At 38.1% G+C, this 15,409-nt stretch overlaps 1 protein-coding gene across 1 annotated transcript in view; it reads left to right on the plus strand.

The window, feature by feature from the left end:
- Positions 1–1,300: 1,300 nt before the first annotated feature.
- The window catches only part of AHR (aryl hydrocarbon receptor), a 53,660-nt gene continuing 39,551 nt past the window's right edge, over positions 1,301–15,409 (plus strand). The window contains exons 1-2 of the mRNA XM_007089079.3: positions 1,301–1,447; positions 12,744–12,931. Of these exons, the coding sequence (XP_007089141.2) occupies positions 1,383–1,447; positions 12,744–12,931 (253 nt within the window). The 5' untranslated portion in view covers positions 1,301–1,382. The remainder of the gene's footprint in view (positions 1,448–12,743; positions 12,932–15,409) is intronic.

Below are 15,409 nucleotides of genomic sequence, written 5' to 3' on the forward strand. Positions count from 1 at the left end.
TTGCTCTCCTGTAATACAGTTTGCACTTTCCTCCCAGAGTGACTTTTCTAGGACACCACAATGTCACTTTCATGCTGCGTATCTTTAAAAGGTTTCCACTGACTACAAAATAAAATCTAGACTCATCAAGGCTTTCTGATTTGATCCTAGAAGTCCTGAAGTTCTCTTCCAGTGCCTCTCTCCAATCATACCAGACCACTTCTTATCTCTTAAGTGCCTCCTTTCCTTCTTCGTTGTTTCCTTTCCGTCCTATCGAAATCTGGCTGGAGAGTAACAAAGTTATTCTGACTGGTAAGGAAACAACAACAACAAAAGACCAAGGAAACACTTAGCCTTCTAGTTCAACTCAGATGTGGCCTCCTGAATGAAGCTTTCCCCTCTAGGAAAATATTTAGAGTCCCATTGGTTATCTGCCAGCTCACTGTAACTCTTAGCCAAAAGTTAGCTGAGTCACTGTCTCTCACATAGGTGAAGTTAAGCTCACTATTTGGCATGTCTCCTTGAGCTAGTCTAGCTACAGAGTTTGGCTCTACGTAATCTGTTGTCACACCTCCCTTCTAGAGGTGTGGAAATGTTTTCACAGAATCCTCCCCTTGACCTAAAGAAGACGGCTACGCGGAGGGGGGAGGGCGTCGTTACGTTTTACGTCATCACGCGCAGGGAGGGTGGGGCCCTCAAGGGAATGTAATGAGGGGCGTGGCCAAGTGGCATAGGGCGGGGCTACAACGAGCTGGGCGGGGCCGCAGTGGAGTCGGGGCGCTTCTGCTCTTCAGCCGCTGTGCACTGAGTCCAGAGGCAACGCTGGGAGAGTCCCCTCGACGCTCGGTCCCGAAAAAGTGATCAGGACCACCGGCTCAAAGCAGAGGCAGCTGCGTAGTCTAGCGGAAGCTGGTGGTAGGGGAGTGCGGCCGAAGTCTGAGCTCTGCAGGCGGGAAGCACCCGGGATAGGGGAAGCCCCAGGAGCAGCGGAGCTGCGCCTCCCTTACCCGAGGGGCCGCGGCGACGGTCACGGGGCGCGGCGCCACAGCGCGCGACCCAGGCCGGTATTGCAAACAGGCTGCCCAGGCTCCTCCTCCACCCGGGCCGCCTACCTGCGGACAGCGCTACGCCGCCTCTGCCGGTGTTGAAGGCACCTGCGCCGCCTTGCTCTCCGGTCTCCGCCCCTCGCCCCTCAGCGCCAGGCCCGGGCGGCGCACCTGGACGCGCGGGGCTGCGGGAGCCAGGGTTCGGGGCGCGCGGCGTCCTCGCGAGGACGCAGGTGGAGCGGGCGCGACTTCGTGGAATCCGGCGCCGGCCGCTGCAGTCGTCCGGGTCGCTCCGGGTCCCGGGAACCTGGCCGTCTGCGCCCGCTCCTGGGGAGGAGCCGCCGCCGGCTGGGCACCATGAACAGCAGCAGCTCTCACATCACCTACGCCAGTCGCAAGCGGCGGAAGCCGGTGCAGAAAACGTGAGTGTGCAGAGCTAGTCTTCCGCGCGGAGTGTGCGCCACTGCACCCCGGTGCGGGAGGCGGCCCCACCCCGCCTCCAAATCCCCGCCGTGCAGAGATTAGGTTCATTCGCGATAGAGTCCGTGAAATCGAGATTTAGAGGCCGGTCGACAGACCCAGGCCTTGGGTTTTTAGTTTTTAATGATCGCATTTAAAAAAAATGCACCCCCTCCCACTTCGCGGTGCACACGCATCCTCCCGCACCCCCACCCATCTGCACCTCTCTTTTCTGTGGTCTTAATTTGTTGACTGGTCTAGCCTGCCCAGTGGGACTGGTGGATTAATTAACACAAAACCGCCTTGAAATCCTCTTCGATTTTTAATATTTTCATTGGTTGGGTTAGAGGACGGTTATTATTTTCATCCTGGTAGGGCCAGATGTTTTAAAGAGCTAAACACGTGCCGTCTGCAAAAAAGGGTCTGAGTTCCTCTGAAGGTATTTTTTGGTCTCTGCAACCGGCTCTTATTTACTTATTTGGCAGTAATTTTGTAGCGCTCAACGTGATCATATCGGTAAAATGTATATACAGGGGAGCAGGGATGAATTGAGTGTAGTGGACAGGATACAGCGGGGGATTTGTATTTTCAGCCACCCTTTTGGGGACTTTTCTTACCACTTTTGAAGTGATTTTAGGGTCTGTAAAGTGAAAGATTTAAAGCTGGAATTACTGAAACACGTTTGCATTCTTAGCATTTTTCTCTTTTTCCCTTCCTTCAAAGTTTTATCGATTCTAATAGATTATTTAGAAACTTAGATATTTGTTTTGGTGATATATATTTGTGTGAGATGGTAAATACATTAAAATAATGTTCAGGAAAAAAAATTAATGCTTGACACAGATTGCTGAGATCGTTATATTCACGTGTTTATTACTAATTTGATCTTTGAGCTACTTAACATTTTTTTCAAGTCTTCATAAACCATTTTAAGAACAGAAACGTTTACTCAGAACAAGTCAGAAGTGTACACTTTGCTTAAAACTCAGTTTAGATCACTAATCCAGATCAGAAAAATCACAATTCAGAATATGTGTTTGGAACCAGTAACAGGTTTAAAAGTTTCATTATTCTGAAGTTTTAATTTCCTTTTAGAATTTCAATTATAGTTCTTCAGGTCTAGACTTGGCCTTAAGAGGAGATACTAACCTATAAGTAGACTGATTAAAATTTGGAAGTCTTATCCTGCAGTGTGGCTGGCATTAGGAATACTGCCTAGTCAGCAATTTTCTGTGGCATTGGCTTAAAATACTTATATTTTATAAAGGAGTTCCTTATATAAAAATGTATTTGTCTAACTCGGCCTTGTGTTTGGTGGTTATTTAAAATAACCAGAGGCATCCCAAATGCCTCTTCTATGTATTTGTTAATACAGTAGTGTACTTAGCCTAATATAAAGGCAGTATCATGGGTTTTCTGTGTATGGTCAGAAAACTTGAAGATCTCTGTGATGAATTTTTAGGTTTTAATCATTGTCGTAACAAAGCATCTAGATGACTTTTTTTTTTTTTTAATCAAAAGCCTTAATGTTGTATTCATTATAAAGTTTAACATCTTTGGCTTTTAGTTAGCATTTTATTTATGTAAGATCTATCTTTCGTTGTTTTATTTTAGCGTTTTAATATACTTCAGAAAACTTGTAAATACATTTGTATTTAACAATCTCTTGTAATACAGTATAACTAAAGCATTATCCATGTTCACGTTCATTTTATTTTAGTATAGATTTTATCTGATCTTTATTGAGTACTTTGTGTTGCTTGTAGTCATATAAATGCCTTAACATGTCACCATATTGCTTCCTTAAGGAAAGCCTAGTGCTGGCATTTGCAGAATCACGTGAAATTGATTATAAGTTGTTTTTACCTGAATGAAAAACGGATTACTTTATAATGCAGTTAGTCAAGGTTTATTTTAGGAATGTGGCCATTAAACCTAATGCTACGTTTAACATGCATTTAAATTACTAGTTTTTAGCTAATGAGGTCTAAAATATGCCAGCATTATCAGAAAAACACGACTAGTCTGAGCTGAAAATGGTATTTAACTTTGATCCCTTAAGTGAGAGTCATTTTATTTTACTTAAAGAAAAAAAAGATATGTTGTATCATAATTATAGGACTATTAACAATACAGTCAATTTAATATCCAGTTTCATAAAATTTTATAATCAAGTATGTGACAACTTTAATCTGAAGCTCTTCCAGTCCCTCTTCAATTGACTGTATTAAACAAGATAATCTCCCCCTAGTGGCAAGTCTAACATTGAAAATTATCTAATTGGCACCAAATACAATTTAAATGTGTTAAATTTAATCCCACTAAAGTATCTTGTACATAGTAGATGCTCAGTAAATGTTTCCCTTCTTTTTGCAATAATTAAGTTAGGAAATTAAAGGATCCTAACCAACCTTGCACCAGACCCATGTTCCTAAAGGAAATTTCCAAAGATACCCTTAGGAATGGATTCTACCGTTGCTTTCCTTAAGGTGTTGCTCTATATGTAATCACTCTGCTTAGAACACAAACAAATGAAATTCTTCTTTTTAATTTAAATTATGTTCCTGTTTTGTTTTCTTTGGAGATGAAAGTATTGTTCATTTGTTTAGTTACTTTGTCTCATGAAGGTAGGTGAAAAGGATACCATTGAATTAAATAGAATCTTTTTTTCCTGTTGATAATAACTTTGTATATATTTTTACATTTTTTAAAGTTTTGTTACTACTGGAAAAGTCGAGCAGTACTTCAATTTACTGTTTTTCTACAAAGTTATTACTGATTGTTGGTAAATAATAGGTGTTGAGTAAATGACATCCACACTTAAAAATGATAGTCACAGCAGTGGTGATCAAGACAGCCATCATGAAATGCCTGTATGGGTAATAACTTCTCAGTATTAGATGATCCTGGTTACCTTAATATACTAGTTATATAATATAAAAGCATGGTCTTTGTTGCTATATTTGCTAAGTTACTGTTTATTTAAGCTTCATAAGCCTCATTTATATATAGTAGTGGAATAAAATTATATATCGTTTTACTGAAAGTATTTCATATAAATATACTATGGTATCATTTCCCAAATAGCTTTTAAAATAAAGGGATAGGTCTTTTCACTTCCATAATTATTGTTTTATCGTATTTTTCAGATAGCTTTCCTTAGTTTATGCATAATGACTACAGAGATCCTTACATATTGGAACTATGAAATGAATAAGTGAAAGTGTTTAGTTATCAGCATTTATGAAAAATAACTGGCAAAAAGAGGGAAAAATGAGAAATAAATGGAAAGAGCATTAGGTCTAAACTAAAGGATGAAGTCTAGTTTCTTTGCTCTTGTAGATCCAAGCAAGTGATTGACCAGCAAAGGAGCACAGTTAATACCTACACAGTCAGTCTCACAACTAAAATGAGAAGAACAAAACTTTTATAAACTGTAAAGACTGTAAGTCATTGTTTAATGATATAAATGAAATGGAAAATTCTATTCTATAAATAATTGTAGCTTACATTATCACAGAACAATCAGTTCTCCTGTAAGAGGCAGTATATGATTATGTTCTCAATTATGATTATGGCTGAAATGTGGTACTTCACTGACATCTAAACTTATATAGTGCATGCTTAGCATTGTATATAATTAGGACAGTTACTTAGAAATAAATACCATGCAAATCTCTAACAACAGTACCTTTCTACTTCCGCAGTTTTTTTTTAAATGGATTTTTTTTTGCCCAAAAGTTTATCAAAAAGCTACTGTTCATTAGTACTTATTGTGATATATATGTGCACAGTGTTTTACATTTTATTTTATTTTTATGATGGTAGTGTGAAAAGGTATTACTATTTATTTTATAGATAGGGATCTGGGATTCAGATTCAGAATTGTTAGGTAGCAAATGAGAAAGCTGAGTTTGAATATCGGATTTCAGGTCTTATGGCTACAAAGCTTATGTTATTACCAACTTCACAATAGTGCTCAGGTAAGTAAGTTTAGTGATTTTTATGGCACACCCATATACTAGGGATTTCCTTAATGCCCCCTGTTTCTCCTTAAATAATTAGTGTTATTTGCAATAATAACATTAATTAGTGTTATATGAAATAAATGATTTACTGTTTGCCAGACTTGTGCTTACCTCCGTACTTGCATTCATGGTCGTTCCTCTTGGTCTTTCTTATGATTTACTACCTGCCTCCCTTTCTTTATAATTCCTATATGGTTTTCAGTGGCTGCATAGTACTCCATTCTATAAATGTTCCATGATTTATTTAACTATTTTTGTTTTGGGGGGAAATTCTGTTACTTCCAACTTCTTAATATTTTATCTGGTATTTCAGAGAATATCCTTGAGATACATGAGTTTCTATGCAGATTCTTAGTTGTTTCCTTAGGAAAAATTCCTTTACGTGGAATTTGGAGGTACAAAGGTGTGTATGCATACTTTCAAGGTTGAGCCAAATATCCTTTGAAATAGTATCAAATTACTCTACAAAAAAAAATTATTCCTGTGCATAGTATGGGAGAGTGCCTGTGTCCTTGCATTTTTGCTTTAAAATGTGAATTGTCAATTTCATAGGCAAAAAAGAGAGGAGGGGTAGGTAATTCAACTTAAATGTTGGGTTTGTGAGCGTGTGTGTGTGTGTGTGTGTGTGTGTGTGTGTGCGCGCGCGCATGCGTGTATGAAGTTGTAATACTAGTAGTAATAGTTTATTTGCAGATTTTTCTACTTGAAGTGTATTGTTTGCTTTGTCTTATATTTTTCATTTTGCTCTTTTCCCTTTGATTGAAATACTTTTTTGGGACAGTATGCCTATTAAATAACACATGCATGGTTAAATAAGTCAAGGGTATGTGTATCATGGTATCTTTTCAGCATATTAGGTATTTTCTGTTGATGTTTTATTGTCATAGTTAAAGTGATTGTTACTTCATATCTCCTCCCCCCCTCACCTTCTTCACTCTCCCAATATAACTTTTTCACTGTTACGGATTAAATTAACTTTGGGTGTTTCCGTATTTTTTAACTGTAAATATTGTTTACTGCTGAGCTAAGTAATATACTGTGAGTACATTTTCCTTCCTGTTCTTTGTTATCATTGATTTTGTTTGTACCCATTTTTCATCTCCGTATTATTTATATCTGGGTTTAGCTATCTTTTAGGTTTATTGGATACAGATTGTTTCTGTCTCTTGTTTTCCTTTCTAGCATGAATTATCTGAAGGGAAGGATCTTTTTAGAGAGCTATGTACTTGGCTGTCTCAAAACCAGAAGTGACTTACCTGTCTTTTTAGACCTGGTTTAGATGCCAGATCTTCATGAACCTTCCCCTATTGCTCTACCTGCTCTTACTTTCCTGAACTCCTGAGCATCACTTTTATGGCAACTGTATGACACATTTGTTTGATATTGCCTTCTTATAATGCATCTCCTCCTAGTAAGAAAGATAAGTTCTTCAAGGTTAGCTCAGGCTTTTATTTGCGTTTGTAGCCACCAGAGCTTCTTAATACCATGCACACGGTCAGTATTTACAATTATTTACTAAACAATTGACCACCACTTAAAATTGTCATGCTTTAGTGATTTTAGTATAGTAGATACTTTTTATATGGGTTCCAAAGGACATACTGAAAAAAATATATACATTCATATAAGAAAGGAAAAAGGAAACACTTTCAATGACTTTTTTCAGGATTTTGGAAGTAACCGTGATTTCTAGGGCATCTTTCATGTTCCAGGTTTTCACTGTTAAAGTCTTGTGCTAGAGATTATGTGCTGTTTGAACCTTATTGCCTATCCTTAGGTATAGCAAAAAGGGGGAAAGGGAAGGACTCATCACAACTATACAGTGGCAGCAGCAGGTGATTGAAGAATTCTGGCTCATTAAAAGTGACTTTCAGCTAGAATTCTCAGAAGTTTCTGTAGATTTTTTCCCCCTTCATCTGGGAAAGTAAAATATCCAGCTGTATTTACCCTGCCAATGAAATATGACTTTATTTGTGTCACATATCACCTGTCCAATGTTACATTAATTATATAATTTATGACTTGAAACATTTAACATTTACTTTCAGAGATAAATAAGTACACACTGAAGCCATTGAGGTGGAAATGGTGAATGAATGGCTTGAGTAAAGTCAGTATGGGGCAGAGATTTATTGAGGATTATTTCAGTTTCATAGCCATTGGCTAAAGTGAAGAGTAGTACCGTATCACATGCTAAGAAGGGGGTGCCTAAATTCTGGAAAATGTAAATGAGAAGACACCCAGGTACAGGAGCTGGAAATAAAGATTAGCAATTTATTGGTAAATTGACAGAAGCAGTGGGAATAGATTAAATCACTGAGAGGAAAAAGCTGATAGAGCAGACTCAGTACTGCGATCTGTTAGAAAACATTGCTTTAATCTCATAGGATTACTGAAACTGTATTTTTGCGTGAGATTTGCGGTTTTATGATAAATGTCATATGAAAACATAAACATTTACAGTTGTGGTAACTTATAGTAACCCAGATTAAACTGGGTTAGACATTTAACTTGTTTTCAACACTGGGCGCAAGTGAGGAGTCTAATAGACACTCAACACTGGGATATTGAAAAGGCTTTAAAGATGGCACTCATATTAGCATTGGATGTGGCGTTGGGCTTCTCAATAGCAGTACTTACAGCATGCAGGGCTTTGAAAACAGAAGCATGGCACACAGTCAGCTAGAGTCTTGATTTCACAACAGTTTTGATTTGCAGGTTGGGACAAGGTTTTGAGGTAAGGCTTTAAGAAAATAATAAATTGCTTCTTCTCTTTATCAACATCAGTGGTCTCTCTATGTCAAGAGATATCTTAACTTCAGATCTCCCAAGTCTAAGGTTACAGGGATGTTTGTTTATATTTCAAATATAGCCTCTCATTTAAATAGGTAGTTGGCAGTATATATTTTGGCATAGATTTAAAGGCGATACGAAAGTAAAAGTACTAGCATAACCCAAGTCAGGTGTAACCGATGTAAGTTTACTTTTTCTATCGAATTATTATGCGCATCTTTAAGATGTGTAGATAAGAATCAAATACTTTCACAAAATAGTTGTAAACATTTCTCACAAAATCAGTGACAGAGTATGCCTCGTCGGTTGCTTTACTTTTAGCAGTAGTGCATTTGAAATGCCACATCCGGTGGGTACTTCTCATTTAATTTTTCTGTGTATTTGATTTTGTTTTGTAATATCCAGAATATTCCAACCTGGTTCTTTTCCTGTCTTCTTGTAATTCCTCCTCTGTTGTCTTTGCCTGTGCCTCTTCCCCAATGTTATGCCTAAATGTCTGTATCATCAAGCTCTGTCCTCTCGTCTCGTTCTCTTTGTTTGGTGTACCTTCCATTAGGAAGTATAGTCCTTACCCCAACCTGCTTCTTCCTCACTCCATGTTTTCCTCTTCCGTACTTCCTGTGCCCCATCAGCAAACATTGGAGTCTTGCTATATAGCAAGCTTTATGATGGGCATAAAGTGCTGTGTTGAAGTATCTCATACCAGGCCTTACTTTCTTTCCTATCACTGCCTTTGGTCAGGTCCTGATAACTCTTTTTCCAGATACTTTTGATCAGCAAACATTAATTGAAGGTCCACTCTGTGGATAGTACTATGTTGAGCACTGGGGATACAAAAACGATCAAGTTTACAGGCATAAGAGCAATAAACAAGTCTAAGTATTACCAGTTACATAACACTTAAGAAATTTGATCTCATGCTAAATATTCCATAATGTGTATGATAGATAACACATTAGAGCTGTGGAAAGTTTTATGTTGTGCAAAGAAGTAGGTTCATCTAGCTCATGGTTGAGCACTGCAGAGAGACAGCACAAGATGGACAGCAGGACTTCATGGAGCAATATCTTGAATGATTTTTTTTTCTTTTTTTGTATCGTGATTTTTATTTCTCTGTGTCCTCTTAGTTTGTCTTGGTTCATTGTGTTACTGTCTTGTCCCCGATGTTTTATAATCATTACTGGAAAGCTATCAAGAGTGCGAGACGAAATGCATTTTCAGTTTATTGGAAATACTATCTGCACAGGGTATTCCTTAATGGAATGGTTGTATAAGACATTTGCTTAAGATGCATAAGGTACAGAAGTAGTACAAGAGGGATCCATTGTGAGTAGGTCAGGGAGGACTTTACAGAAGTCATCTAATTGAGCACGGCTTTGTAGCGGATGAGACAGAACAAGAGGATTCCGGAGAGTAACATGTATGAAAGCACCAAAGTATATATTGATAACTAAGTACTTTCTTCTGTCTGGAGTATAATGGACAAGAAAGGCTTTGGCTGCAGGAAATGAGGCCAGAGGAATAGTTAGGGGGCTATAAAAGATCAAGAGGTGTTTTGCTTCTAGGCTAAGAAACATGGACTGTCCAGAGCGACTGAAATTTTTAAATCCGAGGAGTGTTGTAGATTTGTATTTTAGAAACAAGTGCTAGCTTCACTGAGAGTTGCCCTACATTTCATGCTCGTCATCGCCAGAGTCAGCTTAGTAAAACACAAGACTGGTCATGTAAATCCCAGCTCAGAGCTTAAGATGACTCCCAGATACCAGAGTCTAATTTTACACCATTTCTGTGAGGAAATTGTCTGTTTGCTCTATCTTGAACATTTTTTTTCATCAGATACCCACATAGCTCACTCCTTCGTTGTATTTATGTCTGTGCTGAAATGTAACATCAGAGACCCTTCCTGGCTATCAAAACCAGCATGCTTGTCACTCTTTAGTTCCTTATCTTGCTTTATTTTTCTTTTTAACACTTAGCAGCTCTGAAAGTTATATGTTTATTTATTCACTCAACTAGTTATTTATGTTTCCTGCCACTGGAATGTAAGCTTCATGAGAACAGGAACATTAGTACATGTAGTATAGTTCACTGCTGAGTCTTCTGTGCCTTGCCCATGGTAGGTGGTTACTATTTGTTGCATGAATGTGGCCACAACCACTTTCCCCTTTCTCCTCTCTCTTGTACTCTATGCTTCACACTACGGACAGGGGACTTTTCACAGGCCACCATTTCTCAGCCCTGCCTCCTCCTGAAATCCCGTTCATCTTTAAAGGTCTATCTCAGATACTACCTTGTCTATAAAGATCTTAATTCAAGTAGTTAGTTGCTCACATACTTTGCTCCCATAACACTTTTTGAATATGTAGGAGAGGAATGTTTTCCTAGATTACCCAGGACATGATAACTGCAAGTAAATATTTGTGTCAACAAGAGATTAATCAGAGAATTATTCAGGGAGGTAGACATGCATTATAGGTAACTTTTGAAAATCATTTGATTAATTGAAGAAATTTAGAGATGACTTGAATTTGATTACAAATGCAGTATGATTAAGGAAAAATAGAGAAAGAATCATCTGTTTCTGCTAAGTATGCAATTACACAGTCTGGAGAAAGTACCTGATTTATTTTGTATGTATGCCATATACTTTATCAATTTATTAATTCTTACTTTTGTAGAAATAACATGAACTGGGGGCGCCTGGGTGGCTCAGTTGGTTAAGCGTCCGACTTCGGCTCAGGTCATGATCTCAGTTCGTGAGTTCAAGCCCCGCGTCAGGCTCTGTGCTAACAGCTCAGAGCCTGGAGCCTGTTTCGGATTCTGTGTCTCCCTCTGTCTCTGCCGTATCCCCACTTATGCTCTGTCTCTCTCTGTCTTAAAAAGTAAAACATTAAAAAAAAAAAAAGAAAGAAAGAAAGAACATGAACTGTAATAAAAACAGAAATAGATAAGTTCTGAAGAAATTACTTGTTGGGGACAATATATAACAAACATTAAAATTTTTATTGACTTTAAAAAAGATTTTTTTTTAATATTTATTTCTGAGAGAGAGAGAGAGACAGAGAGAGAGAGAAAGAGGGGTGGGGAGGGGCAGAGGGAGAGGGAGACACAGAATCCGAAGCAGGCTCCAGGCTCCCAGCTGTCAGCACAGAGCCCAACACGGGGCTTGAACACGTGAACCGTGAGATTGTGACCTGAGCCGAAGTCAGATGCTTAACTGACTGAGCCACCCAGGTGCCCCTTTATTGACTTTTTATTAATTTTTAAATAAAGTATTACTTCTCCACATACAACATTGAAAACATAAAGTATCTAGAAATATTTTGATTAAATCAGCACTATATTCAGGCCAATTTCTACTTTTGAAGATTCCATCATTTGAATTGCTTTTGTCTTCTCAATAAAACTGGAGGGAAATGTCTTTGTTGTAAGAATGCCCTGCATAAGATTTTATTTTTCTGGTAAATGGAAAGGTGAAGAGGCATGATCTTTGTTTTTTTTTGTTGTTGTTGTTTTGTTTTTTTAATATCTTGTCTATATTTCATTGTGTGTGTGATGATCTGTCAGTTCATTTTAAATAATGAATTTCTGCTGTGAAATCCTGGCTAAGACCTTTCTGTGAAGTTATGCAGTTTCTCATATCTGAACTCAGGTTCTACTCCTAACTATAAATATCTTTTCTCTCAGATGAAAATCATGCTACATGTTGGGGATTCATTGAATTTTCTAAGACATAAGCTATGAAAGCTAGTAATTAAGTAGAATTATTGACCAGCCCTAAAAGCAAAATTTGCAAGGAATCACAGTTAACCTCTAATATCTGTCACTCAACAAATATAAATAACCAAAGCCAATTTTTTTTTTAAATATTGGAGGACCCCATTAAATGCCTAGATGACCATATAGAGGTGCCAGAAGGACTTTGAATAGTTGTCACTGACAGGATGAAAGTGTTAAATATAGGAAGCTGGGGTGATTAGGGTAGCTCCTATTTATCTACATCATAAATGATGCCAAGATGCTTCTTGAGGAAGATAGCAAAGGAAGCGTAATCTTCACATAATTAATTGCAGATTTCTTTTTCATTTCTTTCTGGAACAGTGTCTGGGTTTGAAAAAATAATCCTACTGGATTTGTTACTGGGAATCACTGTACCACAAATGTATGAAGTGAAGGAAGTATGAAGTATATAAGATGCACTCAGCATTTTCTTAAGATGAGTTCATAAGCTTTTAATAAAACATTATGAGGAATTTTACCAATTTTTTTTTGTTTGTTTTTCTTAATTACGATACAAAGGAGCCTTTTGAAGGGATTTACGTAAACTTGAGTAGACTTTTTGGTGTTTGTTTCATTAGAGAAATACCTGAAGAGCTATAATGCAATAGAAATTTTTACTTCATCTATCTTATTTCGTGGTATTTTGTTTGTTTTTCAGTGTCAAGCCAATCCCACCTGAAGGAATCAAGTCAAATCCTTCCAAGCGACATAGAGACCGACTTAATACAGAGTTGGACCGTTTGGCTAGCCTGCTGCCTTTTCCACAAGATGTTATTAATAAGCTGGACAAACTTTCAGTTCTCAGGCTCAGTGTCAGTTACCTAAGAGCCAAGAGCTTCTTTGATGGTAAGAAGAAGTTTTGTTTATTGCTATATATTAAAATTTAAGTAGCAGAGCCAAACTTGTAGTATTTCTAAAAATACATGTTCCAGGTTCATTCATCAGAAAGATGCTTCCACTTGCCTGATTTGTAGTGTCATTCTGTGAAAATCATAGGTTTGAAAGTTATGTCCATATAGTTTCCAGTTCCACTACTCCTTCCAATGCAATTTTTTAAAGTCTCTGTCCCTCCCTCCTTCTCTCTCTCTCTCTCTCTCTCTCTCTCTCTCTCAATCTCTCTCAATCTCTCGATGAAGGGAATAAAACATATATACTATGACATATTTTTGCTCATTTCCTTCAATATGTTTGGGTAGATATTTATTCTTTAAAAAAAATTATGTACACTTCTACTACTATATATTAACCGTGTGTTTACTCCAGGAAAATGTAAATAATTTTTTTCCACCAGAAGGAGTATTATATTACAGGAGTCAGAATTGGATTTCAATCTCATTGTGCCATGATAAACTATTTGATTTTAACCAAACCATTTAGCATCCCTGTACCTCAGTTTACTCAGCCATGAAGTTACTTTCTAATCATATATGATTTCATAGCAATTAAGTATTTTATTGGAAATTTTTGTTGGAAAATAAAGTTTCATTGCATATTCTTATGTAAAATAATTCCTCAGTTCCCTTTTTATCTGTTTATATGTCAGAAATAGATTTTTTTTGGGGGGGAAATGTTGATTCTTTTAAATATATCATGCAATTTTACAAATAGAGTAAAGAATTAGTGATAAAATCTGAGTGCCCTAGTCAGTGCTTCTCAAACTTTGAGTATCTACAAATCACATAGGGATCTTACTAAGATGGGAGTTCTTATTTAGTAGGTTTAGGTGGTAGTCAGAGATTTTGCATTTTTTTTAACAGTTATTTCATTTTGAGAGACAGAAGTGAGACAGAACACGAGTGGGGGAGGGCAGAGAGAGATAAGGGACACAGCATCTGAAGCAGGCTCCAGGCTCTGAGCTGTGAGCATAGAGCCCGATGTGGGGCTCGAACTCATAAGCTGTGAGATCATGACCTGAGCCGAAGTCAGACCCTTAACCGACTGAGCCACCCAAGTGGGCCAACATTTTGCATTTCTAACAGGGTCTCAGATGCTGCTGCTGCTGCTGCCCTAGACCCATCTACAGATACTTGAATTTATAATATGTGTTTAGAATATTGGAAAACAGCTATTTCCCTGCAGGTTTATATTTAAATGGTTTGCTGTGTTTAGGCTGGGCATTTTTTTATTTGCTTGCTGTGTATGATCTTTATTTTGGATAAAAACTATGTAGTTTAACAGTTGTGATTTAGGCAATACACACTGATTATGAGGATAATCATTTCAGGTCAGATTATATGTTTAAAGGTTCATAGTAGACACTTAAAATTGTTTCTTATCTATAAAGTCTTTGAATTTTCCTTTACACCAGATTCTTCATCTCTAGGATGGGTTATGTGGGATTCAGTGGTGTGTGTGTGTGTGTGTGTGTGTTTGTGTGTGTGTGTGAGAGTGAGAGAGTGTGAGTGTGTGTTTATCAACTAAACAGTAATTCTTTGATAGAGTTGGAACTAGAACCCTGGTTTCTGGATGCCCTGTGTTGTTTTTCCTAACCATCTTCCAATTACTTCTCTTTTCTGGGAACCATTTATATAGCACAGTCCTGAGGACTTTCCCCTGATCTGTGGTTCTCAAAGTGTAGTCCCCAGATAAGCAGCAGTAGTGTCACCTGGGAACTTGTTACAAATGCCAGATCTTGGGCCCACCCTAGACCTGCAGAATAAAACTCTGGTAGAGTGGTGGGGCTGGATGTATGTGGAAGTTTGGGAGCCCGTATCATAGACTGTAACCACTCCCAGCTTTGTGGAATGCTGTCCTAATCCTCGGCATTAGTTCACATGCAGTGCTTACTGCTTGACCTTGTGGCAAGGGGTTCTATGACAAACAGGATCTGGTTTCTGCCCTTAGAAAGTTGACTGACTAGAAGCCAGAGAGATGTTATTCCTTGACTTTGGTAAAGATGCATTGATGTTAGTCATTTTTGCCTTTTCGTTTCTTGCTCCTATATGATAGGAAATCAAACTATAAATGTTAAAAAGAGAAAAGGGGCACCTGGGTGGCTCAGTTAAGCATCTGCCTCTAGATTACGGCTAAGGTTATGATCTCACCGTTCCTGGGATTAAGCCCCATGTAGGACTCTGCCCTTTAAGCATAGAGCCTGCTTGGGATTCTCTCTCTCTCTCTCTCTCTCTGTCTCTGTCTCTCTCTCTTTCTCTCTCTCTCTGTCTCTCTCTCTCTCTCTCTCTCTTTCTGTGTCTCTCTCTCTCCCTTTCTCCCTCTCCCCCACTCATTTGTGCATGTGTGAGCACAAGTGCCCCCCTCCCTCTCTCTCTCTCTCTCTCTCTCTCTCAAAATAAATAAATACACTTAAAAAAAAAAAAAAGAAAA

This window comes from Panthera tigris, chromosome A2 (assembly GCF_018350195.1).
Source record: "Panthera tigris isolate Pti1 chromosome A2, P.tigris_Pti1_mat1.1, whole genome shotgun sequence".
NCBI lineage: Eukaryota > Metazoa > Chordata > Mammalia > Carnivora > Felidae > Panthera > Panthera tigris.